The sequence below is a fragment of the Triturus cristatus genome, chromosome 1_2, assembly GCF_964204655.1.
Source record: "Triturus cristatus chromosome 1_2, aTriCri1.1, whole genome shotgun sequence".
NCBI classification, from domain to species: Eukaryota; Metazoa; Chordata; class Amphibia; order Caudata; family Salamandridae; genus Triturus; species Triturus cristatus.
Window position 1 is genome coordinate 1,195,343,673 of NC_140580.1, and position 27,690 is coordinate 1,195,371,362.

Here is a 27,690-nt window from a genome sequence, read left to right on the forward strand (position 1 = left end):
GTGTTGGGCGGCTTGACCATGTTACCCCGGGGACAGGTAGTGTTGGGCGGCTTGTCCATGTTACCCCAGGGACAGGTAGTTTTGGGCGGCTTGTCCATGTTACCCCAGGGACAGGTAGTTTTGGGCGGCTTGTCCATGTTACCCCAGGGACAGGTAGTGTTGGGCGGCTTGTCCACGTTACCCCAGGGACAGGTAGTGTTGGGCGGCTTGTCCATGTTACCCCGGGGGCAGGTAGTGTTGGGCGGCTTGTCCATGTTACCCCAGGGACAGGTAGTGTTGGGCGGCTTGTCCATGTTATACCGGGGGCTCTTGATGTGTGGGGAGCCTGTTCATGTTTCAACCAGTCGTTGCCTGTTCAGGCTAAGAGAACAACCCCCCTCCCCCGCGGAGTCATGTGCCCGAGGCCAGTGCGGGAATCACACTAGGGGCGTCGGGGTGGGGAGGGCGGGGGGTGCGGCTTCTATCTTTAACTTACATTTTATATCGGGAGACCTCCTGAGGTACGGCCTGTCCTGTGAGACGAGTCTTGTGACTGTAAATATCACCGCAGACATCACCCTGGGGAATAGGTCCAACATCTGGTCAGGACCTTCTCTCTTCAGGGGGCAGTGAAGGCGAGCTGTGTCTGGGGGCAGTGAAGGCGAGCTGTGTCTGGGGGCAGTGAAGGCGAGCTGTGTCTGGGGGCAGTGAAGGCGAGCTGTGTCTGGCGGCAGTGAAGGCGAGCTGTGTCTGGGGGCAGTGAAGGCGAGCTGTCTGGGGGCAGTGAAGGCGAGCTGTGTCTGGGGGCAGTGAAGGCGAGCTGTGTCTGGGGGCAGTGGAGGCGAGCTGTGTCTGGGGCAGTGGAGGCGAGCTGTCTCTGGGGGCAGTGGAGGCGAGCTGTCTCTGGGGGCAGTGGAGGCGAGCTGTCTCTGGGGGCAGTGGAGGCGAGCTGTCTCTGGGGGCAGTGGAGGCGAGCTGTCTCTGGGGGCAGTGGAGGCGAGCTGTCTCTGGGGGCAGTGGAGGCGAGCTGTCTCTGGGGGCAGTGGAGGCGAGCTGTCTCTGGGGGCAGTGGAGGCGAGCTGTCTCTGGGGGCAGTGGAGGCGAGCTGTCTCTGGGGGCAGTGGAGGCGAGCTGTCTCTGGGGGCAGTGGAGGCGAGCTGTCTCTGGGGGCAGTGGAGGCGAGCTGTCTCTGGGGGCAGTGGAGGCGAGCTGTCTCTGGGGGCAGTGGAGGCGAGCTGTCTCTGGGGGCAGTGGAGGCGAGCTGTCTCTGGGGGCAGTGGAGGCGAGCTGTCTCTGGGGGCAGTGGAGGCGAGCTGTCTCTGGGGGCAGTGGAGGCGAGCAGTCTCTGGTTGCATTGGAGGTGAGCTGTGTCTGGGGGCATTTGACGCGAGTGTCTGGGGGCATTTGACGCGAGTGTCTAGGGGCAGTGGAGGTGAGCTGTGTCTGGGGGCAGTGGAGGCGAGTTGTCGCTGGTTGCAGTGGACGCGAGGGTCTGGGGGCAGTGGAGGTGAGCTGTCTCTGGTTGCAGTGGAGGCGAGCTGTCTCTGGTTGCAGTGGAGGCGAGCTGTCTCTGGTTGCAGTGGAGGCGAGCTGTCTCTGGTTGCAGTGGAGGCGAGCTGTCTCTGGTTGCAGTGGAGGCGAGCTGTCTCTGGTTGCAGTGGAGGCGAGCTGTCTCTGGTTGCAGTGGAGGCGAGCTGTCTCTGGTTGCAGTGGAGGCGAGCTGTCTCTGGTTGCAGTGGAGGCGAGCTGTCTCTGGTTGCAGTGGAGGCGAGCTGTCTCTGGTTGCAGTGGAGGCGAGCTGTCTCTGGTTGCAGTGGAGGCGAGCTGTCTCTGGTTGCAGTGGAGGCGAGCTGTCTCTGGTTGCAGTGGAGGCGAGCTGTCTCTGGTTGCAGTGGAGGCGAGCTGTCTCTGGTTGCAGTGTAGGCGAGCTGTCTCTGGGGGCAGTGGAGGCGAGCTGTCTCTGGGGGCAGTGGAGGCGAGCTGTCTCTGGGGGCAGTGGAGGCGAGCTGTCTCTGGGGGCAGTGGAGGCGAGCTGTCTCTGGGGGCAGTGGAGGCGAGCTGTCTCTGGGGGCAGTGGAGGCGAGCTGTCTCTGGGGGCAGTGGAGGCCAGTTGTCTCTGGGGGCAGTGGAGGCGAGCAGTCTCTGGTTGCATTGGAGGTGAGCTGTGTCTGGGGGCATTTGACGCGAGTGTCTGGGGGCATTTGACGCGAGTGTCTAGGGGCAGTGGAGGTGAGCTGTGTCTGGGGGCAGTGGAGGCGAGTTGTCGCTGGTTGCAGTGGACGCGAGGGTCTGGGGGCAGTGGAGGCGAGCTGTCTCTGGTTGCAGTGGAGGCGAGCTGTCTCTGGTTGCAGTGGAGGCGAGCTGTCTCTGGTTGCAGTGGAGGCGAGCTGTCTCTGGTTGCAGTGGAGGCGAGCTGTCTCTGGTTGCAGTGGAGGCGAGCTGTCTCTGGTTGCAGTGGAGGCGAGCTGTCTCTGGGGGCAGTGGAGGCGAGCTGTCTCTGGGGGCAGTGGAGGCGAGCTGTCTCTGGGGGCAGTGGAGGCGAGCTGTCTCTGGGGGCAGTGGAGGCGAGCTGTCTCTGGGGGCAGTGGAGGCGAGCTGTCTGGGGGCAGTGGAGGCGAGCTGTCTCTGGGGGCAGTGGAGGCGAGCTGTCTCTGGGGGCAGTGGAGGCGAGCTGTCTCTGGGGGCAGTGGAGGCGAGCTGTCTGGGGCAGTGGAGGCGAGCTGTCTGGGGCAGTGGAGGCGAGCTGTCTGGTTGCAGTGGAGGCGAGCTGTCTGGTTGCAGTGGAGGCGAGCTGTCTGGTTGCAGTGGAGGCGAGCTGTCTGGTTGCAGTGGAGGCGAGCTGTCTGGTTGCAGTGGAGGCGAGCTGTCTCTGGTTGCAGTGGAGGCGAGCTGTCTCTGGTTGCAGTGGAGGCGAGCTGTCTCTGGTTGCAGTGGAGGCGAGCTGTCTCTGGTTGCAGTGGAGGCGAGCTGTCTCTGGTTGCAGTGGAGGCGAGCTGTCTCTGGTTGCAGTGGAGGCGAGCTGTCTCTGGTTGCAGTGGAGGCGAGCTGTCTCTGGTTGCAGTGGAGGCGAGCTGTCTCTGGTTGCAGTGGAGGCGAGCTGTCTCTGGTTGCAGTGGAAGCCAGCTATCTCTGGTTGCAGTGGAGGCCAGCTGTCACTGGGGAGGCGATCTGTCTCTGGGGGCAGTGGAGGCGAGCTGTCTCTGGTTGCAGTGGAGGCGAGCTGTCTCTGGTTGCAGTGGAGGCGAGCTGTCTCTGGTTGCAGTGGAGGCGAGCTGTCTCTGGTTGCAGTGGAGGCGAGCTGTCTCTGGTTGCAGTGGAGGCGAGCTGTCTCTGGTTGCAGTGGAGGCGAGCTGTCTCTGGTTGCAGTGGAGGCGAGCTGTCTCTGGGGCCAGTGGAGGCGAGCTGTCTCTGGGGCCAGTGGAGGCGAGCTGTCTCTGGGGCCAGTGGAGGCGAGCTGTCTCTGGTTGCAGTGGAGGCGAGCTGTCTCTGGTTGCAGTGGAGGCGAGCTGTCTCTGGTTGCAGTGGAGGCGAGCTGTCTCTGGTGGCAGTGGAGGCGAGCTGTCTCTGGTGGCAGTGGAGGCGAGCTGTCTCTGGTGGCAGTGGAGGCGAGCTGTGCCTGGGGCAGTGGAGGTCCGTGCAGAGCTCTGCTGGGGATTGTAAACTTGGTATTAAAGTTGCACTGTGTCTGTGGCCCCTGGGCCTGCACTCCGCTCTACATGGGCTTGTACACTGGTTTGAAGGTGCGCTGTCTGCGGCCCCTGGGCCTACACACAGATCCGCAGGGTCTTGATCGCTGGTTTGAAGGTGCGCTGTCTGTTGCCCCTGGGCCTGCACACAGCCCTACAGGGTCTTGATAACTGGTTTGAACGTGCGCTGTCTGTGGCCCCTGGGCCTGCACACAGCTCCGCAGGGTCTTTGATCACTGGTTTGAAGGTGCGCTGTCTTTGGCCCCAGGGCCTGCACACAGCTCCGCAGGGTCTTGATTACTGGTTTGAAAGTGTGCTGCAACCAGCTCTGCAGGGTCTTTGATCACTGGTTTGAGGGTGCGCTGTCTGTGGCTCCTGCGCCTGCACACAGCTCCGCAGGGTCTTGATCACTGGTTTGAATGTGCGCTGTCTGTGGCCCCAGGGCCTGCACACAGCTCTGCAGGGTCTTGTACACTGGTTTGAAGGTGCGCTGTCTGTGGCCCCAGGGCCTGCACACAGCTCCGCAGGGTCTTGATCACTGGTTTGAAGGTGCTCTGTCTGTGGCCCCTGGGCCTGCACACAGCTCCGCAGGGTCTTGTACACTGGTTTGAAGGTGCGCTGTCTGTGGCCCCAGGGCCTGCACACAGCTCCGCAGGGTCTTGATCACTGGTTTGAAGGTGCTCTGTCTGTGGCCCCTGGGCCTGCACACAGCTCCGCAGGGTCTTTTACACTGGTTTGAAGGTGCGCTGTCTGTGGCCCCAGGGCCTGCACACAGCTCCGCAGGGTCTTTGATCACTGGTTTGAAGGTGTGCTGTCTTTGGCCCCAGGGCCTGCATACAGCTCCGCAGGGTCTTGATTACTGGTTTGAAAGTGTGCTGCAACCAGCTCTGCAGGGTCTTTGATCACTGGTTTGAGGGTGCGCTGTCTGTGGCTCCTGCGCCTGCACACAGCTCCGCAGGGTCTTGATCACTGGTTTGAAGGTGCGCTGTCTGTGGCCCCAGGGCCTGCACATAGCTCTGCAGGGTCTTGTACACTGGTTTGAAGGTGCGCTGTCTGTGGCCCCAGGGCCTGCACACAGCTCCGCAGGGTCTTGATCACTGGTTTGAAGGTGCGCTGTCTTTGGCCCCTGGGCCTGCACACAGCTCCGCAGGGTCTTGTGCACCGGTTTGAAGGTGCGCTGTCTGTGGCCCCTGGGTCTGCACACAAGCGGTTTCAGCTGAAGCAGCTCATGTCCGGCCTGCAGTTCGAGAAACTCAAAAGTAAATAGTGCTTACAGACTAAATAACAGGTCCCATGTAACAACCAAAGTAAAAGGGCCAGTCGCCATGGGGAGGGTACAAATGAAGACAAGGCTGTACTAAGGAGGGACTAACAAGCCTATTAACGAATCCAAAGGCAACATTTACAAAAAGACAACGGAACAAGCCAATGAAAAATATGGGAGGCGAGTGGGCGCGGCTTTTCTCCCATACTCTACTAAAGCAGTCTTGCAGAGCGAGCAGCGCATGCATGCTGCCACTAGGCTCAACCTAAAAAGCATAGCTTCACAGTACGTTTTTAGGTCCAGCTTGGGCAGCGCATTTGCTGCGAGGCATGCTGTAGTGAGGTACAGCATAGAAGCTCCGTTCATTTCCCACCCCTCTTTCCAATTGGCTCCTCTTACTGTCCTTGCAAAATTGTTGCTTTTCGTTTGTGAATAGGATTAGTAGGCCCTCCTTGGTACCGCCTTGTCTGCATTTGTAACCTCCCATAATGACTGGACCTTTTACTTGTGTCGTTAAACGTCTGCTTTATAAGTTGGTGAGCATTATTTCTTTTATCATCGACTCTTCCAGACCGCGGGGGTGCTAAATCATGGAATGGGAAGCTGCCCTTGGGCGAGAGCCTGTTTCTAATGCACATAGCTGTTTCTCGTTAATGCAACTCATGGAGATTTATTGCATAGACACACTGCTCTTTGTCACGTCGTCAAGAGGGCGCAACTCACACTGAAAGGAAAATCTCAGCTGCTGTAATGCTCCGAGGGCTTAGCAGGACTCCCACTTTAGGGACACTGTGTCTTCCGTTTACATTCTTTTTTTACTTTAAAGCTGAGCGAGGCGTCCACTTCAGGAACACCGCACTCTGTTTTAGCTTTTTTTTGTTTTTTTACACTTTAATGCTGAGCGCGGCGCCCACTACAGGGACACTGCTCTTTGTTTCAGCTTCTCAATGCAATAGGTCTCGTAACTGCGAGATTTTGACATCTTGGCATTGTAAACGACTGCATTTTATGGGGTTAAAAGACCAGCAATAATAAAAGGCATTGTCATACATTTACAATATCAATGGGTCAAAGTTTCGAAAATGCGAGACCTAGTGCATTGCAAATGCTTGTTTGACCTACTAGTTGCACACAGATTGACCCAACAGTGACATTAACCCAATAAGTTGCACTTGGCAGACACTGTAGCCTATGGCAGCGCTCTATAGCATGTGACACTGCACCATAGGCTTCTCTTTGCTTCCCTGGCATGACTACAGGATGCTACAGCTCCTGTGAACTATAGGTTAGACGCTGTCTTGCTTTTGGGTCTCTGCTCTAGACAGCGCATGCGCTGTCTCGAAAGAGACATGTTGCATCTACTTTGTGGGCTTCAGCCGCCCATAGGCTTCGCATTTGCAGGCTCCATAGTTGCTTTTTAAAATTCTTTCTTCATTTGCCCATTGTTAGAAGTGGGGGTCTCTAGTTGGCATGGCTGGCCACTGTCCAAGTAGGGACCCTTCTTCCTAAGTCAGAGTAAGCGGGCTACACCCTTTGATAACCCCTGCTCAACCCTGTGGTAACATAGCACGAGCAGCTAGGCTTATCTCAGAGGCAGTGTGTGAAGCATTTATGACCATACACAGTAACACAGTGAAGAATACTACAAAGGGACACCACACAAGTAATTATAGAAAAATAGGTATCTTTATATATACACAAGACCAATAACGGTAAAAAGACACAATACTATAAAATAGGATTACTCTTGAAATGCAAAAATAGTTCAAAGTGTGCACAGAGAAGTTCAGTTCAAAGCAGTGGCCTCTACGACCCTTTTACTTACAAAGTACCTGGATTTCGTAGCAAAACCAACAAAATGTTGCTAAGAAGCTGTAGCGATGAATTCCTGCACGCGAGCCTGGTGATGCGATGAATCCTTGCCGCGAGGGAGGAGACGATGCGCTGATCCGCTGAGGCCTGCGGGGACAAGGCGACAAACTTCTGCACGCTAGGCCGTTGATGCGATGACTCCTTGCCGCGAGGGAGGAGACGATGCGACGATCCGGTGAGGCCAGCGGGGACAAGGCGACAAACTTCTGCACGCTAGGCCGTTGATGCGATGACTCCTTGCCGCGCGGGAGGAGACGATGCGACGATCCTGTTGCGTGTGCAATCGGTTTGCGATGCGAAGAAATGGCGCTCCGCGAGGGAGCGACGATCCTGATGCGATGATCTCGATGCAATGATCTTTGGTTAGCCAGCACTTGGCAGCCCGCAACCGTGCGATGATCTTTGGTAGGGAGCACTCAGCGGCAGCAGCGCGATGATTTTCTGTGCGATTTCAGCTGCGGCGGCTCGCAAACGGGCGTTAGCGACGATTTCAGCACTCCCTTCTCTGTAGTAGAACTAGAGGCCATGGAATTCACAGGAGCCTCACCTGCAGATAGAAATCCTCGCTGGGAGGAAACAGGAGGCTGGTGGTGAAGTCTGATGTGCCTGAGACTTCAACAGGAGGCTAGCTCTCTCCTAGCCCTTGGGTGATTGCTGTAGCACGATAAATAAAAGTTCTCTCAAAGTCCTTTTCCTTCTTCTTCCAAGTCCAATGGTAACCACTGCAGGCCAATCCAAGAAACAGCACACAAGCACAAGGACAGTCCTCTCCTGCAGATTCCTTCAGTTACACGGACAGAGGTTCTTCTTGTTGTCCAGGAGCAATACCAATTGTAGGGGTTTCAGCACAGATATTTATACCCCAAAAGTCTTTGTTCTCAAAAGCTACAAGTCACTGAACCCAGCCAGAACCAGTTCTGCTCAGTCCTGGAACACTTTGTTTACCAGGCTGCATCCTTCCTTTCAGAAAGAGAGGGTCTGCCTTCAGACGTACAGTAGGAGGTGGAGCCAGCATTCACCTTGCCAGGCAAAGCCCTATTCAGGTCAAGGGGCTACCCCTCCCCATACTCCAATGCAGATCTCTCTATTCAACCCAGGTCTGACTCAGCCTGCCCTGTCCCTCCAAAACCAGACAGCCAATACACATAACAGCAGAGCACACTGGAAGGCTTAGGCAAGAAAATACCTACTTTCTAAAAGTGGTATTTTCAAACACAGAATATAGAAACAAACTTCACTAAAAGATATATTTTAATATTCTGAGCCCAGGCATACTAAATTCGTTTTTCTACCATGTTCCTTGGGTCAGTTAGGATTATAGATTGTAATAATCACAACTGCCCATTCTGGCCTATGGGGAACAGGTAGCCTTGCAGTAGTGAAAAACGAAATTGGGTGTAATTCACTACCAGGACATGCTACTCACACCAAGGCATGTCCTATCTTACACATACAATGCACCCTACTATAGGGGTGACTTACATGATGCCAAGGGAAGGTTCAGGGGCTGGGAAGTGGGTGCACTTCACAGCCAAGATGGCAGTTGTGGACTGCACACACACTGCAGTTGCAGGTCTGAGACACACTTTACAAACTGCTTCTGTGGGTGGCGCAAACCAGCGCTGCAGGCCCACCATCAGCATTTGGTTTACCAGCCCTGGGCACACACAGGCCATGCTACTAGGGACTAACCGGTAAACAAAATAATCCAATCATGGATATACCAATTCACATGTCATATTTACACAGGGAGAGCATATGCACTTTAGCACTGATCAGCAGTGGTAAAGTGCCCAGAGTCATAAAACCAACACAAACAGGTCAGAAAAAATACAGGAGGAAGGCAAAAACTTTAGGGATGACCCTGCAAAAAGGGACATTTTCAACACCCATGGCATGCATGCGTCATGCCTCTTCCTGTGTTTAGCCCTCCCCGAGAGCAGGGACCTATTACTAATATCCATACACAGCTGCCATTTTAGGGAATGTTTTCAGGACTATTTTCTTTGGTTAACAGCACTTTTCACAAGCACTTGTTTACATTTTCTCCGAGCGTTTCTCTAAAAAGGCCTGTAAATCTTGTTTTTATGGTTAACAGCGCTTTTCACAAACATTTGTGTTTACATTTGCTCCGAGTGATTCTCTAAACAGGGCTGTGAATCTCGTTCCCATCAAATTTCTGTGCATTCTGGTGTTGCTTGCATGTCGCCCAATTACCTCCTGATTCGCAGCTTGACCCTCCCCCCACACCCTTCCTCCATTGCTGCTTGCTTTGTGCATGAGCGCTTGTGACAAAGGTTTCCCAGTTTTCATTTTCTAGAACACAAAATTGTCAATGGGAAAGCCAGTCAATCAGAAATACATTATTTGACAAATGGTTTAATGAACTCGGCACCCATATTTAGACTGCTGACATGCTCACCACACGCACCATGATTTACTATGCAGAAATTGCGTCTGTGTAGGAAGCGCGCCACGCATGAAAAGCTGTGGTTCAAAATGACTAACATTCAGGAACATGTGGACTGATCTCTTTTCTAAGCTTATGAATTAAGCAAAACAGTAAACAAAGAGAATGCTAATGGATTTTGGATGGCGGGATGCATGCAGGACTAGTGTGCGGTCAGTAACATGCAACTTGTGTGAGATTTGCTATTCATGCTTCACAACAAACTCTTCTGGTGCAAGGGGTGTTCCTGTAGTGGGTGCACTAGAACGATTCCTGCTTCGCAAAAGTGTACCTCTCCATGTCTGCTGTCAAATTAGTTGGAGAAAGACTCCAAGGCAGGGTTGTGAAAACAGCTAGAATACTGACTTTATACCAATAACACTGACAAATGCTATGCAAGGCTCAGTGGTGACATAACGGCCAACAGCAGCTATGGGACCGTTCTTCGGCTGAAAACCTGTATATCAATAAAACCAGCATCACACACAAATGCATTGCATTTGCCAACGCCTATAGCCCTTTAATTGCCGAGACCTATTGGCTTGCCAATGCTTGTGTCAGGTGATAGTCTAATGCTGTGCATGGGTATAGCGCTGTGAAGCCTAGCACATGGCAGTCCCCTGCCTAAGATAGCGCCTGTTAGCTCTAGCGAGGCTCAGAACATGTAACGTTAAAGTGTTTTTTGTTTTCTTGCAGAAAATCGTGAAGGCGGGAGACAAGGACCAGGACGGGCAACTGGACTTCGAAGAGTTTGTGCACTACCTGCGTGACCACGAGAAGAAGCTGCGGCTGGTCTTTAAGAGTCTTGACAAGAAGAACGATGGTGAGCAGGGGAAGGGCGAGTTAAAGGTGAGCGAGTGGCTCTGGTTAATGGGGGCTTGGGTGGTTTGGAGCACTCCAGGTAAGCGGGGGCCTTGGGTGAGGGCTGGAGCTTCAGGTGAGTGTGGAGCTACAGGTGAGTAAGCGGATCCGGGTAATGGGGGCTCCGAAGATTAAGGTGAGCTGGGGGTCTGCAGGCGATGGGATCAGGAGTCTTCAGATGAGCCAAGGGCCTCAGGTGACTTCTGGAGCTTCATGTGTGTGCTGTAGCTCCAGGTGAGTGGGCAGCTAGCCTTGACTGAGCGGCTCCGGGCAATGGAGCTCTGAGGATTAAGGTGAGCTGTGGGGCTTTAGGTGATAGGCTCTGGGGCCTCTGCTGAGTTGAGGGATCTTCAGGTGGGTGCTAGTGCTTCAGGTGAGCTGTGGGCATTACAGGTGTGAGCAGGCTCAGGGTAATGGGACTCTGGGGATTAAGGTGTGTTGGTGGCTTCGAGTATTAGGCAGGTTTTGGGCTTCTTCTGAAGGGTCTTCAGATGAATGTTGTGTGCTGCAGCTACATGTGAGCAGTGAGGTGTCAGGTGAAAGTACAAGTTATCTTTGGTAAGGCCTTTTCTGGTAGAATCTCTAACTGCAGATTCCTCACCTTGTGATTTACCCTTTCACCAGACTGGATCTGGAAACTTTAAATTAATTGCTTTACGTGTTGGTAGGTGGCATCATGCGGCTCCACAGCTGAAAGAAACTGTTAGTTATCGATTCCTTACCTTAGAATTACCCTCAGGCATCAGACTGGACCCGGAAAGTTTTTCGTCGTTCGTACCCCTGCACGTCGGAAGGTGGCGTCTGTTGACTCCGCGTTCGTCGTGGTCGCCTGGAGGGCGTCGTGGTAGCTACATAGACGCTGCCCTCGCGCACTGACTTAAGTTCTTTCTTTTTCCGCGCCAGGCAGAGCAGATCCGGAGAGAGCGGTACGTCCAGTCACTTTTTGACTGACATTTTTCGACACTTTTGTCGACGCCGTTTGAGTGTTCGACTCCTGGTGCACGTCAGGGATGCCCGGCTTCAAGACTTGCGGTTCCTGTAGCCGACATGTGCCTGTTTTGCCTGGAGCGCGACCCCAAGTCGTGCTCAGACTGCCGCACCATGAACTGGGACGGGTCTGGAGACCCTCTAACAGACCAGTTGGGCTATGAACCGGACTGGAGAGAGGAACCGGGGGAAGCCAGTGGTTTGGATAGCTCACCAGACCATGGCATGTTGTCTCCTCCTACCGTGGCTACAGAGGATGGAGCTTCGTACGCAGTTGTGTTGCGTAGGGCGGCTGAGGCTCTTGGCCTTGAGCTACCTACGGTGACAGTCAAAACCAACCTCCTGACGGAGGTGCTTCAACCATCAACGAGCTCTTCGGGGCCCCTGCTTCCGTCTAATGAAGCCCTCACCGACATCCTTTTGGGCACCTGGTCCAGGCCCAACAAAGGGGCTCCTGTGGATTGGATGATTGCCCAACGCCCGGCTCCGGGCGACCCAACTTTTCTTTCCCAACACCCCACCTCTGAGAGTTTGGTGGTCCAAGCCTCCACCTCCAAAGGCACATTCCCTAACGCACCACCTGATAGGGAATCCAAAAAGCTGGACCATCTTGGAAAGATGCTTTCTTCCTCCAGCTTGGGGACTGCGGTCGGTAAACACCGCATGTCTGTTGGGCCGTTACACCCACTCTGTGTGTGATACGGTAGCACAAGTGCTGCCCCAGTGCCTGGAGGCGGCCTGGGCCGTACTCTCCCATACTATTGCCGAGGGGAGAGATGCAGTGAGCTTTACCATCCGCCGTGGGCTGGATACCGCCGACTCACTAGGCAGGGCGATTTCCACGTCGGCAGCCCTTCGGCATTATGCATGGTTGAGGTCTACTGGTTTTTTAGGGGATGTCCAATCCACTCTTATGGACATGCCCTTTGATGGCCGTCGCCTATTCAGCGACAGGGCAGACAACACGCTGGAGCGCTTTAAGGACTCTTAGGCTACGGCCAGGGCCTTGGGCCTCTCCACCACCCACCCTGCGCAGTCTGCCTTTCGTGGCTACGGAAAAGGTGCCCAGCCACGTCCTGCCCAGAGCTATGGGCAGCGCAAGCTGTTCAGCCCCTGTTGGCCGGGGACGTGGGAACCACCGCTGTGGTTCTGGGGGACAGCGGGTTGCCAGTCCACCACAGCCCCCTGTGCAGCAGCCTCCAAACCCTCCTAGTGTGACCTTTCAGGGCAACCAAATGGCAGTAGGCGGCAGGATTCGCCATCACCTCTCCCACTGGCGCACCAGCACGACTGACAGGTGGGGTTTGCAAATAGTCCGAAGGGGCTACTCCCTCCCCTTGGAGACTACCCCTCCTGCCATGCCACCTCAGTACCATCCCATGTCGGAGGATTATCTGGCCCTTCTCCAACAGGACGTTTTGGCCAAGGGAGCCATTGAGCGAGTTACTGTCCCTGAAGTAGGTCATGGTTGCTATTCCCACTACTTTCTGGTGCCCATGAAGGACAAAGGCGTTATATCTGTAAGAAACATAGGTTAGTTATAGACTCCTTACCGCACCACCCATCCTCCCCGTTCTGCGAACTGACTTCTATGGTTAAAGACTTTCTTTCAGGGCCCTAGTTTTGTGCACCAGTGGTCAGTGTCTTGCATGGCTCTCTGCTTTTGGCGTGATAAGTCGCGTACAGAACTGACGTCGGCGTGCGAGGGTGGCGTCTATGTAGTTACCGCAACGTCATCCCGGTGACGACGACGCCAACGACGAACGCTGAGTCGACCGACACCACCTTCAGACGCGCAGGGGTACTGCTGACAAAAAACTTTCTGGGTCCAGTCTGATGCCTGAGGGTAATTCTAAGGTAAGGAATCTATAACTAACCAATTTTTCTTAGATATAACGTTACTGAAGGTAAGTAACTTGTTCGTCGGTTCCATCCCCCCCTTGGATGTAATGTTGAGGCCTCTACATTTCCACCAACTCTGCTCGATGACACCAGTTTCTGTCTGATCTCTTGTCTGCGCTGTCGGACTCGGAGCCATGCAGATCTTTTAGATTCTGTTTCTTTTTAAAGAGCTTTGGAAGTCCATTTCACAGAACGATGGAGGAGGGTGGATTGGTGAGGAATCTGAGGTTAGAGTCTCTACTAGAAAATACTTTACAAAGGTAAGTAGCTTGTTCTTCCGAGAGAGACTTCTAACCGCAGATTAATCACCTTGTGAATAGGTCCCAAGACAGTAAACCTCCTCTGGTGGTGGGTGTGTGGAATTGCTCAGACGAGGAAATCCTGCAGGATAGATTGGGTGAAGTGACCGTCCCGTCGGGCGTAGCTATCCAGGTGGTAATGCTTTGTGTACATTTGGAGGGGCGCCCACATTGTAGCCTGCCAATTGTCCATGCCTGGCACTGGCCACCAGCGTATTTCTGGCAGCCTTCGCTCTGGTGGGATAACCATGCAAGCCTTCTGGGGGATCGTTCTCTGCTAACCCGTTGTAGGTCTTGATGCATAATAACAATCCATCTTGAGATTGTCCTCTTTTGCTCCTTTTTGCCTTTCGTAGCCCCAGACAAGATGACGAAAATGTGGTCGACCTGTTGGTAGTCTCTGGTTCAGTCCACATAAAGGCAAAGTACCCTCATAGGGTCAGGGTTGTGAAGCCATTCTTCTCCCTTGGACAGGTGAGGCGGTGCATAGAAAGCTGGCAAGGTGATGGACTGCCCTATGTGGAAGGGCATGCTGGTTTTGTCTCTGACAGACTAATTTATCAGAAGAAAGATGTATGGGGGGGGGGAGGGGGGAGGAATCCTTGACCATGCCTGGAGTTCACTCCCTAGCCTGGCTGATGTTATCCGGGGAGAAATGCAGCCTTGATGGTAAGGAGACGGAGAACTGCCCATGGGTTCGAAGGGAGTGCACATCAAGTAGCTGAATACCAACTTAAGGTCTCACTGCAGCATGACAAATGGAGCTGGTGGGAGTATATGGATCACCCCCTTCAAAAATGATCACAACAGGTGAATTGAAGAAAGCTGGCTGGTCAGGTAAACGTAAGGCGGCCAAAAAGTCAAGAGGTAATCAACTGTTGCCACATCAAGGCTTTGCTAGGACGACGACAAACAGAACAGGAACAAGCATTGAAAATGCAATAGGCCTCGCCTTTTATTAAGTGAAAGCCATTTGCTTTGCTATATAATACCATTAGCAAAGCAAATGGCTTTAACTTAATAAAAGGCGAGACCTATTGCATTTTCAATGCTTGTTTCTCTTTGCACATTCTCCTGCAGAAATAATCACCTTCGCTCTCCCATAGGTCTTTGCTTTTATCACCTCATTCCCATCTTTATTCTTATTTAAGGATCCAAATTTCACCTCTTTGCCTCCCACTCCCTTCATATCACTACCTTCACATATAGGCTCCTCTCGATGCCACTCCTTTCAGCTATCTTTCCTCACCACTTTCATCTCTCTTCCGCATCTTCCTTCCGGATGCCCACCTCGCCCACTATTATTGACCCTTCCCCTTTCAGCTCCGTCATTGTTTAGTGCCCCCTTCTAGATTCCGCTTTGCTCTTTTCTCCCTCCCAATTATTGCCCAATAATTTTACCTCCTCATTCCCTTTTAATCACTCCCCACCACCACATCATCCCTTCTCATTTCAGACTCCTTTCCGCACCACCCAATTACCATCCCTCACCCCGTCTTTCTCACACTTCGGCTCTATTTCTGTGCACATTACTCCCTCTGTAACCATATCTTCACTTAACTCGATCCATTCCAAGTCTTGCCGTTCCACATTCCCACCCCCATTCTACCATTCTGCCATCACCTCTTTTCATTTATCCTCTTCTCGTCTAACGCCTAGCCTTCTAAACTTTACTCACCCACCCCTCTTTCCCTCGTCCCCGTTTCTTCGCTACTTCTCTTGCGTTTTCTTACTCTCGCCCTTTCTCTTCTGCCATCGTCTGCTTGTCTTTCTCCTCCACTTAAAATTATTCCCACCTTCTCAACTCTAGCCATTCACTCCCATCCTCATGTATTGCACTCCCTTCCTTCCTCTTCAGCCATTCCAAATCCCTGCGTGTCCACTAACCAGCTAGCCACTTTGTCTTACCTTTTGCCCATTTTCTCTCCTCAACAGCCCTCTTTCTGTCAACTATCACCCTAGGTCTTAACATAATTCTTGAATAACTGTAAAATTAACATTCCAGGTCCCATTCCTTCTCTCTAGGACCCCCTTTAATAACTTCTTGCCATTTTTCCTCTGTCCCTTTCTCCTTCTTAAATTAATTCCCAGTCTTCTATTCCTCGCTTCAGTTCTATACCAAGGTTCATTTCCGCACTCCTTTTACTTTATTTATGCATTTATATATAGCAAGGATATTCTCCTAAGGAGTTAAGAGCGCTGTACAATAAAAACAGGTTTCATTACAACAGATACTAAGTCACAGTTACTAGTTACAATAATTATAAACTGCACATGGAGGAGGGTTGAAACGAATGGATAGACGTTCGTTTTGGTCGTTACAAAGGAACACATAATCAAAAGATTGTAGGAGGTGGTGAATGTAGTAGTAGCAGCAGAGCGAGGTGAGACAGGAGTGGTGGAATTAGATTTAGTCCTAGGCACAATTATCTTCGAAGAGGTTGCCTAAGGGGACAGCTGGCCATAATGTCTTTGTAGCAGAAGGGCTTTCAGCACCCATTTATGTTAATTACTAGAGTTCAAGTCCCTTTATCCTCTGCAAGGAGGGATGTCTGCCCCCAATCAAACGCTCTTGCTTAAAAGCTGTTTAAAGAAAGGCTGGAACATGTTCTGGGCAGGCCGAGTTGGGGGTGTGACTGTGCGCAATATCGAATCTGCATTCTGATCTAAATGCGAGAAGATGGGAGCGAAATATGTGAGGCGATTGGCTGTTGTAAAGAAAATGTAGCATAGCGGCCAGAGCCGCCGATCCCTGAGAAACAATAACCCTTTATAAAGTTACACCTTAGAAAGACAAGTGCTGAGATTTCTCCCACCCCCCTTCACTTATTCCAGTCCGTATCCCCTGTGCTCACCACCGGCACGCACCCTCTCGGATCCCTCGCTTCCACCAGGTTGGGACCTCACTGGGCTCCTCCCCAGGGTTGCCACTGGGAGCCGCTATCTCGCGCTACGCCACTACAGACCCCGCCTGGGTATCGACAGAGAAGAAAGACAAACTAAGCGCGACATAGAGGGAAGACAAGCTCTGTGCGGCATAGAGAGAGAGGAAAGACCAGAAAAGGTCCGAGCCGCAAGGAAAGACGACCTAAGCTGTAGCAATTGCGATAAATATAATGGACTTAAAAAACGTTCACTGGGTGTGGTAACTAAAGACGCAAGCATTGGCATAGCCAATAGGTACCGCCGGTGACAAATGCAGGAACCTCAAAGTCACAAGTTCGAATTCAGCCGCGGCAAGTTAACGTTTCGATATTTCCGATGGGAGCAAATGTGGTGCTATAAATTAAGCAAGGGCGATATCAGTTATGTAGAGTGCCTAGAGCAACGGTATGCAGCGCTACATAAAAAAATCTGCATTGATATTACATGCATGTCGGGTGTTGCTCTTTGGGGGAGGGCTGGGTGAGCCACGGTAAACTCTAAAACAGCATTTGCTAATCAACAGGGGCCAGCAGCGGAGCGCAACAGGAGCTTAGAAATGCGACTCGAAAAAATACACGCCTCTGCAGCGCAAGCAACCGAAATAAATGCAGACACGAGGGATTCAAGCAGGTAGAAAAGATGGCGCACAAGCAACGCCAACAACGCCTCCCGCTTTTTTTTCTCTTTTAGAGCAGTCCCAGTTAGACTGGCTCGCTTGACTGGTTTCTTATCTTTATGCGGCCATGTGTTTGGCCCCATAAAGATAAAAAAAAAACTTTTACGCCAGCAGTAAGTCGGGGCAGCCAGTCCAACTGGGACGGCTCTAAAAGAGAAAAGTGTACCTCACTAGATGCTCTTTTCCAATGGCTGGCCACCGTTTAGCATAAACGGTGACGCCAGCCAATGGAAAAGAGGGGCGGGGCTTAAAGCCCACTAGAGAAATCTCCTCAAATCATTAAATCTCGCCAGCGAGACTGCGCATGTCTGCGCAGTCTTACGCCAGGCGTGACCTAAAAATGCAGGGGAAAAGCATCTCCGAGGGACAGCAGCCTTGGGAGGGGCCAATATGCAAAAGATATGACACTGCATTTTCTCTGCTGTGGCGAATTGACTGAGCAAGGGTTCTTCCCATTGTTGGAAGATGCCCGGTGCCACCTCTGAGTGTAGCCGGCATTCACAATCCTCGAGGCAATCTCAGCTGAAATAGTCTGACCAGGCATTCAAAGATCCCACCAGGTGATGGGCAATTGGGGAAATGCCCTGAGTGTTCAGCTACCTTCAGAAGAAACCCACCATCTCAGGCTGCACTGCTTGCTGCAACACCACATGGCGCTCGTGTAGTCCCAGATTACCTGCACCTGTTCCCCCTTCGATAGTTAGGAACGCTTTTATTGCCTAGCCAATTGCTTGCAACCCCCGCAAGTTAATGTGGAATAGAGTTGTCTGATCTCCACCTCTCCCAGACAACCTCTCCAACTCCGCAACCATGCATTTCTCTGGACCAATACCTCTCGATGGCTAGGGGGGAGGGTTTTGCTGCCTGTCCAAGTGTGGTCGAGCAGCCATTACGGCTGTTCTTTTGTAGGGGATTTCCATGTATAGTCCTAACCATGTGAATAGGCCTACCCATGTGCGTGGACTCCGGAGCACTTCATTAGATATGTCTTCTTAAGTGGTCATCTTCTGCCTTTCTTCAGGAAGGCCTGTATGGACACTTAAGAGATAAAAAGACAATAATGCAGCCTAAGCAACTAGGCTACACTGGCCAGTACTTCATCTTGAAGTGAAAAAAGATAGCCAGTTTAACTTTAAATTTAGTAATTTGCTGAGTTTTACACACAGAAAACTCTCCTTCACAAAACTCCTTTTTTCATGATAAAGGTGAACAGGAATAGATAGAGAAGCCCCCATAGGCTGCCATTATGTGTCTGCAAATGGGTACCGTGCCTTTAAGAGTCTCCCGAGACCCCCGGTATCCCATGAGGCACAGCCAGGGGCAGTTACTTTCAGTTCTTTTTTCTGGCTCCTGCTAGAAGGACCCTGGAGCATTGAGCTCTATCTTTTTTAGTATTTCATCAAAACTAGTGAGTATTTTTGCCTTTTTACAGTTTCACTCGACATCTCTGGCCTTTATCTAACTTCTGCTGTAGTTTTTTGGCAGAATTTCTACTGTTTTCTTGTCCAAATGCCATCTCTATTTGAACAAGTGCCCTGACTGCGGTAGGAAGAAGGCCAAGTCGGATTCTCACAGTCTGTATTCTGTGTTTGCCTGTGTCTCATGTGCCTGACACCTGTTCCATTTGTAAGACCTTTTCCACATCGCACTCTGCGTGACAGGGAGAAGATTCGGCTCCAAGGGATGGAGCAGAGGAGACAGAAGGCAGCTTCTTCAGCCTCTGGGAAAGGAGAGGGTAAGTCCTCTACCAAGTCCCATGCTTTGACCTCTGGGGGGCTCCAGAGCAGAAAAACGACAGAAAAATGACGCCCGTCGAGGACGGTGATGACGACGTCGAGAGCAGGTATGACCACGATATGCTCTCCGTCGACCCAGGGCTCTGGGTCAAAGCGACGACGAGAAGAACGGCGAGATAGCCGTTGAGGGGTTCCCCGCGTTCGACGTCAACGCAACAAACATCGCCGTCGAGGCATCATCGGCGTCGATCTGAATCTCACAAGCGGCATTCGCCGCCAAAGCGTTGTCACCGATCACCATCGACAACGCGAAGATCGGCGCCGAGGAGGAAATTGATGTCTACACGAAGGTCGACGTCGAGGAGAGGATCAAAGAGAAGGTTGACGTAGAGGGATCGATTTCGACGTCGAGATCCTGTTCTGGGCCTCGCTCCATGGTGAGCCTATCGTCCTCGACACGGACTTTGCGTTCCGGACGACGCCGACACTACGTTGAGCAGTGGATCGACGTCGAGGGGTCTGATAGAGAGTCTAGGATCCCATCCTCACGGCCCGCTCGTAAAACAAGGTTGGCCTCTTCGCCAAGTTCGGAGTATTCGCGTACCTACTCACCAACTAGGTCGCCTCCTGCTCCGCCTCCACCAGCGGACCCACCAGGAATACCTCAGCCGCCACGGAGTCCTCCGACTCCTCCACCGATTCCTCCACCACCTCCTCCTCAGCCTGGGCTCGTGGCTCCTCAGCCTACGCACTTTGTGGAACCTCTACGACCAAGAACACGATCTCGCTCGAGACATCGTTCACATAGACGCCACCGGTCCTCCACAAGATCACGTCGTCACCGATACGAAAGGTCTTGGTCCCGGCATACCAGGGATACTTCTTCCACGGGTACAGGGAGGTACTAGTCTACTCTCCCCCGCAGAGGGTTTCGCCGGTTGATATTTCCACCTTCCAGGAGATTCTAGTCAGAGGGGCTGCAAAATTGATCATTCCCCTGTCTACTTCTGTGCAGCGGACCTCTGTGATATTTGAAACTCTACAGAAGAGACAAACATCACGTCCGGTACTTCGGTTGGTGCCGGGTTTGGAGGAACCGGTTATGGAACTGTTCCTGATGCCATCCTCAATAAAGTCTGCGCTTTCAAGGTTGCAGAAGAAGTATCGTCCACCGGATTCGGACCCTGCCTTCCTCCGGCTGGACCCCACTTCGGACTCTGTCATAGTGGTGACGGCACGGAAACAGCATGCTACGGCTCCAACTTCCACGGTGCCCCCGGATAAGGAGAGCTGTAAGCTGGATTCAGTGGGCAGAAAGTCTTGTAACAGTGCAGCGACTTCCATGAAGGCAGCCAGCTCTAATGCCTTGCTGGGCCACTACGATAGATCGTTGGGGGAGTCCCTTCAACAGTTTGTGGATCTCATAACCAGAGACAAGAGGGAAGACTTCCAGGAGATTGTGAATGAGGGCCTGATGGTCTCTAACCAAGTCATCAGCGCTGCTGTGTATACTTCGCTCCTGGCAGCCCATGGGTATTGCCATGGCATTGCTCTATGGCGTCATGCTTGGCTTCGTCTCACATCTCTGAAGCCTGAGGCGCATCAACGAATTTCCAATCTCCCGTTCTCTGGCACAACTCTCTGGCGCCCATGCGGACAAGATGGCCCTCATGAAGACCGGAATGGAGACGTTGAAGGCTGTAGGTTTGGAGAAACCTAAAGAACAACGTAAGACTGTCCGTCCTTTCCAGCGGCGTTATTCCTCTCATAGGTTTCAGCGGTCTCAGGGTCGCCAGTCCAACCAACAGCAGCAGTTTCAGCAGTCTTTTCAGCCGTTTCAGAAACGTCAACAGCGAGGACGATCTAACCAGCAGTCTGGACAGGGGAACAAGGCTCCTGCTGGTCCCAAGCTCTGAAGGGTTTCTTCCCCCTCATCCGTTGTCCACTCCGGTGGGGGGGGAAGTATCCAAGAACATCTGGCAGAGTCGCAAAAAATAACTCCGGACAATTGGGTGCTGAATACTGTATGCAGTGGATATCCGAGACGTTTTACAAGCCCTCCTCCATCAATCCCTCCAACTCAATCAAGATACATGCTGCGCGAGTTGCAGAAGGAGGCCAACACCCTCCTAGAGAAAAGGGCGATAGAACCGGTTCCTCTGGGACAGAAAGGAACAGGGCTGTATTCACGGTTCAATCTAGTTCGCAAGAAAGACAAGAACGAGTTCAGAACCATTCTCGACTTACCACAAGCCAACAAATGGGTTCAAAGAGAAAAATTTCGGATGTTGTCCTTGCATCAGATCTACCCTCAACTTCGTCAGGGAGACTGGCTATACGCAATTGATCTGCAGGACGCATACTTTCATGTGCCCATAGTGAAGAAACATCGCAAGTTCCTGCATTTCACAGTGGGCAACAACCATTCTCCAGTATTGGGGTGTCTTTCATAGATTCACATGCTTGAATATTCCCTGTCGTCGGACTGGGAGTCCCACGGTAAATAATATAGCAATATATACAGTGATAATAATATATATATATATATATATATATATATATACACCTATACATATACCTATACATACGTAATTATATAAAAACAGAGATATAAGCATGTAATAACCTAAAGAATGTCCCTATATGAAATTTCCATAGAGATACATGGAAAGAGAAAAAAGACATTCGCAGTCTATCTCTGTCATTATGTTAGTCCAAACTACGGCCAATCAGGCGCCAGCTCCTCTCTAGAACCTTCTCCTCAGAGCTCCTCACCTCAGATTTTCTACCGCACGTCGTGTGACAGGGAGTCTCCCTGAGCTCTGCTCAGTTTTTGTCAGTCAGAATGTCTTCAAGTAAGAAATCTTTGTTTAGACCGTGTTCTTCGTGTGGAAAGCTGCGTTTATTTTCTGAGGACCCACACAGTAAGTGTATTTACTGTTTGTACCCAGATCATGAAGTGGCAAAATGTAAATTTTGTAGAACCTTTTCTACAAAGACTTTAAAGGACAGAGAAGGCCGTCTCTTAATATGGCTACAGAGACTGAAGGATAAAGATGACCCAGTGTCTGATATGGAAAGTCTTCTTTCTGGCCGTTCTCAGACAGCCTCTAAGCGCAGTAGTGTGCAGGAGTTACCATCTCCTTTCCTCAAGAAAAAGAAACTGTCTTTGACTCGGACAGCTGCCACTTCTGCTGTCTCACCTACTGTTTTGTCGCCTTCGGGACATAGTTCTCAGGCTGTAGAGGCGTCTACTTCCCAGTCCTCAGGAAAAAGACTGTCCGCCTCGTCGACGATGCTGCCGACGACGAGATCTGCTGTATCAGGCTCGTCGACGGTGACTCTGACGACGACATCAGCTGCTTCGTCGTCGACGAGTGTTCTGTCGACGTTATCCTCGTCGACGGTGACCATCAGTACTACAAGGGCGGTGACTTCTATTTTGCCCATTACATCGTCGTCGACGAAGAAGGTAAAGGTACCGTCGACGCTACCCGTGTCGTCGACGAAGACGTCGTCGATCTCTTCGGCGTCCACTCCGTCGACGAAGAAGAAGATCCTGTCGACGGGATCGTCGACGGCGGCTTCGTCGACTAAAGCCTCGTCGGCGGCGGCTCCGTCGATTTCGTTGGCACAGATTCCGCCGCCGACGATTCCGTTGACCATCGTTCCATTATCGACAGCTCCGTCGACGAGGCCTTCTCCGAAGACGTCCACAGTGCATACCATGCAGCAGTCGACGGCAGGTTCTTTCATAAAGATAAAGGTGAACAGGATATCGTCTGCCCAAAGGTCAAGGAGGGAACAGCTACCTCACGCAACTTCAGCGTCTTTCATCATTCACTGGGGTTCCTTTGACACCATTACCAACTAATGCTAGCCTCGATAGGCAGGAAGAGATTATTCCTGTAGGGGATGCGCTGCCTCCTTCACCTTTATTTGCTACGGATTCTGATCAGGAGTCCGAGGGTTTACCGGAGTCCTTTGGAACGGCGCAAAGCCCATCCGACTTGATAATTAAATGCCAGGATGACAGCAGTGAGGATGAAGGTCCAGTTTACATACAGCAGGTGCCTGCGAAACATGCAACGGCGACTCTTCCATTGTCGCTCATAACTAATCTCCAACGCATGTTAGACGACTATAATCAACGCTCTCCTCTATCTCCACAACGTTCTGAGGTCCCGTCAACTCCTGTGGTTCCAACAACTATACCACCGATACCAATTGTAAATCCTTTACCTCTGCTACCCTCTGCACCACCAAGGCAGGTCCCAGAGAGATTGTTGCCTCACTATGAGCCTCCGCAGGAAGTCCCTCAAGAAACAGAAGAGGGTGAAATCCCAGATGATAGTGGGGATGTGGATAACGATGACGATGATATGGCGGAGTGGGACAATTACCAAGCACAAACTCCATCCCCCTCTCAGATAGTAACAGGGGATTCACCTCCAGTGGACATAGCGAACTTTCACCAACTAATGAAGAGGGCGGCGCAACGTTTTAAACTGACAACGAAGCGCAGAGAGGAAGATTGTTTCCTTTATGATTTCAAAAGTCAACCTTTTAAACAGACTCATGCTATTCCTATTGTGGAATTTATTTGGGAAGAAGGCAAGAAGTTGATGCAAACACCGAATACCTTGCCGGCACAGGTGCCTCGATTAGAGAAGAAATATAAGGCACCAATAGGAACCCCAGCATGCCTCACGGGACAGGCTAAACCTGAGTCAGTCGTTACGCAGGCAGCGCAACGTAAGGCGAAAAATCCGGCGTCGACTGTCACCGCACCACCGGATCGTGACGGACGTCGAATGGATGCCATAGGGCGTAAATTCTCTTCAATGGCCTCTACTGTGGTTAGAGCAGCTAATGCCTTGGCCATATTGGGTCGCTATGACCGACAAGTGTGGGCTGATATTTCAGATGTGCTGCAAGAGTTGCCGGAGCCATCTAAGGCAGAAGCAATGAAGTTGCTTCAAGAGGGAGAAGCAGCATCGGCGGAGATAATTGATTGTGCAGTAGACATCGCCTGCACGGGGTTCCGTCAGCTTGCCGGAGCGGCTGTTCTGCGCAGGCAAGGATGGTTAAGATCAACATCCTTTCGTCAGGAGGTACAGTCCATGATCCTTAACATGGCTTATGACGGCGAGGCGTTATTTGGAAGTCACGTTGATGAGGCACTCCAGTCCATAAAGGAGGATACTGAGACAGCTAGATCCTTAGGAAACCTACAATTTCAAAGGCAAAATTTTCGTGGTGCACCGGACGCGGCACCTCCTCCAATTTCCGAAGGGGTAGTAATCAATACAGACCCTATAATCAAGGATCCAACCGATATTCGAATGGCCAGCAACAGCAATCTTCGCGACAGCAGGCCTCCAAGTCGTATAGAGGGAAATCCTCATACAGAGGAAACGCATCTAAAAGACAGTGACTCTTTCCGGACATGCAGGGTTGGAGGTCGAATCTCTCTGTTCTTTTCTCAATGGTCCTCCGTCACAAGGGACCGTTGGGTTTTGGACATTGTGAAAAAAGGACACGCCTTAGAATTCACCAAATTCCCTCCTTCCACACCACCCTCCGGACCACCACCTGCTCACATGAAAGAAGTTTTACATCAAGTTCGACTTCTAAAGCAGAAGGGAGCTGTAGAATTGGTGCCAGTATCTCAAAGGGGAAAGGGTTTTTATTCCCGATTCTTTCTGATCACAAAGAAGAACGGAGAGTGGAGGCCCATCCTCGATCTAAGGGCACTAAACAAATACCTAAAGAGCCAATCCTTTCGTATGATGACGCTAGTAGACATCTTGCGTCTACTCTCGCAGGAAGATTTCATGGCAACAATAGATCTCCAGGATGCCTATTTTCATATTCCTATATTACAAAGGCATCGGAAGTTCCTGCGCTTTCGAGTGGGTCAACACGATTACCAATTCAAAGTGTTACCGTTTGGTCTGCGCTCGGCCCCTCGTGTGTTCACGAAGGTACTAGCTCCAGTGATAGCGTTTCTGCGACTTCAGGGAGTGCAAATTTTTCCATATCTGGACGATTTTCTCCTGAAATCTCAGTCAAGCACTCACCTAAAACAACACATACTTCTATGCCAGAACGTGTTTCGCTCATTAGGTCTGTCCATAAATGCAGCGAAATCCCAACCTCATCCTGCTCAACAAAGGGATTTTCTGGGAGCAACTCTGGAAACGGTATCAGCAAAAGCGTTTCTCTCCCAAGAGCGTCTGCAAAAGATTCTACGGCTGGTGGCTTTGATCAGGTCGAAAGAGTCAGTTTCTGTGAGATTGTTAAAATCGTTTCTGGGGATGGCGTCATCCTCCATTGCCTTAGTTCCCCATTGCAGGCTGAGAACACGTCCTATTCAGGAAGCACTGGATGTTCAGTGGCGTCAAGTAACGGGTTCTTTCCACGACATGGTACGTGTCACAGATCAAATGAGGTCAGCACTCGCATGGTGGACAAATCCAGCCAACTTGACAGAAGGCACGTCTTTTCTGTCGGTGCCGCCGGACAGGACAATCACGACAGACGCCTCATTAGAGGGATGGGGTGCACATTTGGAGGATCTCTCGGTAAAAGGGAGATGGTCAACACATCAAAGAACTTGGCACATCAACAGGTTGGAGTTGATGGCGATTTATCTCGCTCTAAAGTCATTTCTGCCCTTGATCCAAGGAGAATCAGTGCTAATACAGACAGACAACACAACCTGTATGCACTATGTGAACAAACAAGGCGGAACAAAATCCCCAAGTCTGTCCAGGTTAGCTCAAAGAATTTGGGACTGGTCTCTCAGTCATCAAATCATGATTACAGCAGTACACCTACCAGGAGTATCCAATGTCCTAGCGGATTCCCTGAGCAGGTCCTCCTCGTCGACCCACGAGTGGGAATTACACCAACCCACTCTAGAGAGGATATTCCAACTATGGGGTCGTCCGCAACTGGATCTCTTTGCTACGCCGGAAATGCCGGAATTATGCAAGCTGGCATCCCCACAGAGAGTCGCAGGGGAATGCCCTTTTGATAAACTGGTGCAATCTATTTGCGTACGCCTTTCCTCCAATTCCCCTCATACCTCGGGTCCTTTGGAAGATGAAGAGACAACCTTGCCACCTGATTCTAATAGCCCCACGCTGGCCCCGACAAGCGTGGTTCTCAGAACTGCTCCTGATGTCCCAATGTCAACCAATCCTCCTGCAACATCGGACAGATCTGCTCACAATGAGCGAAGGGAGAATTTGTCATCCAAATCCCTCCTCACTGAGCTTATCGGCCTGGAACCTGAACACCATGAGTTCGCCCATCTAGACATCCCGCAGGATTGTAGGGATATTTTGGCTCAAGCAAGAGCAACCTCTACAATCAGGACGTACAAGTTCAAATGGAAAAGATTCTGCCACTGGTGTGCTTCTAACGGAGTCCACCCGATACACTCCACGGTGCACCAATTACTACCTTTCTTCTTGCACCTAGCTAATTCTGGACTGTCTCATGCAACCCTACGGGTTTTCCAAGCAGCAATTTCCCGTTTCCGGCAGGATGGATCAAATTCCCTTTGTTCCTCAAGAATAATCCGCCAATTTTTTAAAGGTTTGTTTCGGAAATTCCCGCCAATTCGGCGCCCTCCTCCGTTGTGGCATCTTAACGTTGTGTTGGCGCAATTGATGAGACCTCCGTTCGAGTCCATTCACAAGGCCGACTTAAAATATCTAACTTGGAAGGTCGCACTACTTCTGGCATTAACGTCTTCACGTCGTGTCAGTGACATTCATGCTTTTACCATCAAACCTCCGTTTCCTGCAGTTCAAACCGGATGCTGTAGTGTTACGCACCAATCCATCATTCCTACCCAAGGTGCCTACTGATTTTCATATTAATGAACCAGTAATATTAAAGACCTTTTTTGCCAATCCTCAGACACCTGCAGAGCAAAGATTGCACTCTTTGGACGTGAAGCGATGCCTAAAGTTCTACATCAGTAGGACAATTTCGTTTCGAAAATCCGATCAACTTTTTATAGCATATGGACGTTGTCATAAAGGACGTCAGGTTACTAAGCCGACGATTGCACGCTGGATTTCGGCAGCTATTGTTTTCTGCCACCAAAAAGCAAACAAACCCCTACAGTCTTCAGTGAGAGCACACTCCACTAGGGCAGTATCATCATCTACCGCCTTATTTGCTGGAGTACCTTTACAACACATCTGCAGAGCAGCTACGTGGTCGACCAGACACACGTTTACTAAGCACTACTGCTTGGCAACTTTAAGCGAAGAGGACGCTGCAGTAGGATAGGCAGTGCTACGCAATCTTTTTAAATAAGGTGAGCCTCTTCCTCCCGCCTCCATATTGTTTCCATTTATGATTGACATAATGATGCATTTATACTGTTACAGTTATTCAGTACGGTCATATGCATAAGAAGATTGATTGTCATTACAATTTCGAAGCTGTGTGATCATGGAAACAATGATTGTTACTGCTAGCTATTCTATATTCAAGCATGTGAATCTATGAAAGACACCCCAATACTGGAGAAGAACAATTGTTACTTACCTGTAAACAGGTGGTTCTCCAGTATTGGTGTCTTTCATAGATTCACATGCGACCCTCCCTCCTCCCTTCAGAGGCTCTCTCTCTTCTCCTCATATACTCTAAGAGTCACTTTGGTGCTACGAAAATCTGAGGTGAGGAGCTCTGAGGAGAAGGTTCTAGAGAGGAGCTGGCGCCTGATTGGCCGTAGTTTGGACTAACATAATGACAGACTGCGAATGTCTTTTTTCTCTTTCCATGTATCTCTATGGAAATTTCATATAGGGACATTCTTTAGGTTATTACATGCTTTTATCTCTGTTTTTATATAATTACGTATGTTCGAGGCATGTGGGCTGCTGAATTCATATCTGTGCATAGATCGCCGCCTAGTGTTGGGTCCGGATGTTTGCACGCTGTTGTCCTGGAAGAGTCTTCGAAGTATCCTGAAATAGGTGACTCCTCCCCTGGACCACAGTGCGCATGGGCATCCTCTCCATCCTC

The 27,690-nt window shown here is 51.2% G+C and overlaps 1 protein-coding gene across 5 annotated transcripts in view; it reads left to right on the forward strand.

Annotated features, from left to right (window-relative positions):
* The window catches only part of SLC25A25 (solute carrier family 25 member 25), a 158,567-nt gene that overhangs the window by 49,306 nt on the left and 81,571 nt on the right, over positions 1-27,690 (forward strand). For all 5 annotated transcript variants that reach the window (XM_085614174.1, XM_085614175.1, XM_085614173.1 and 2 more), the window contains exon 2: positions 9,947-10,073. In XM_085614174.1, coding sequence (XP_085470300.1) covers positions 9,947-10,073 — 127 coding nt within the window. The remainder of the gene's footprint in view (positions 1-9,946; positions 10,074-27,690) is intronic.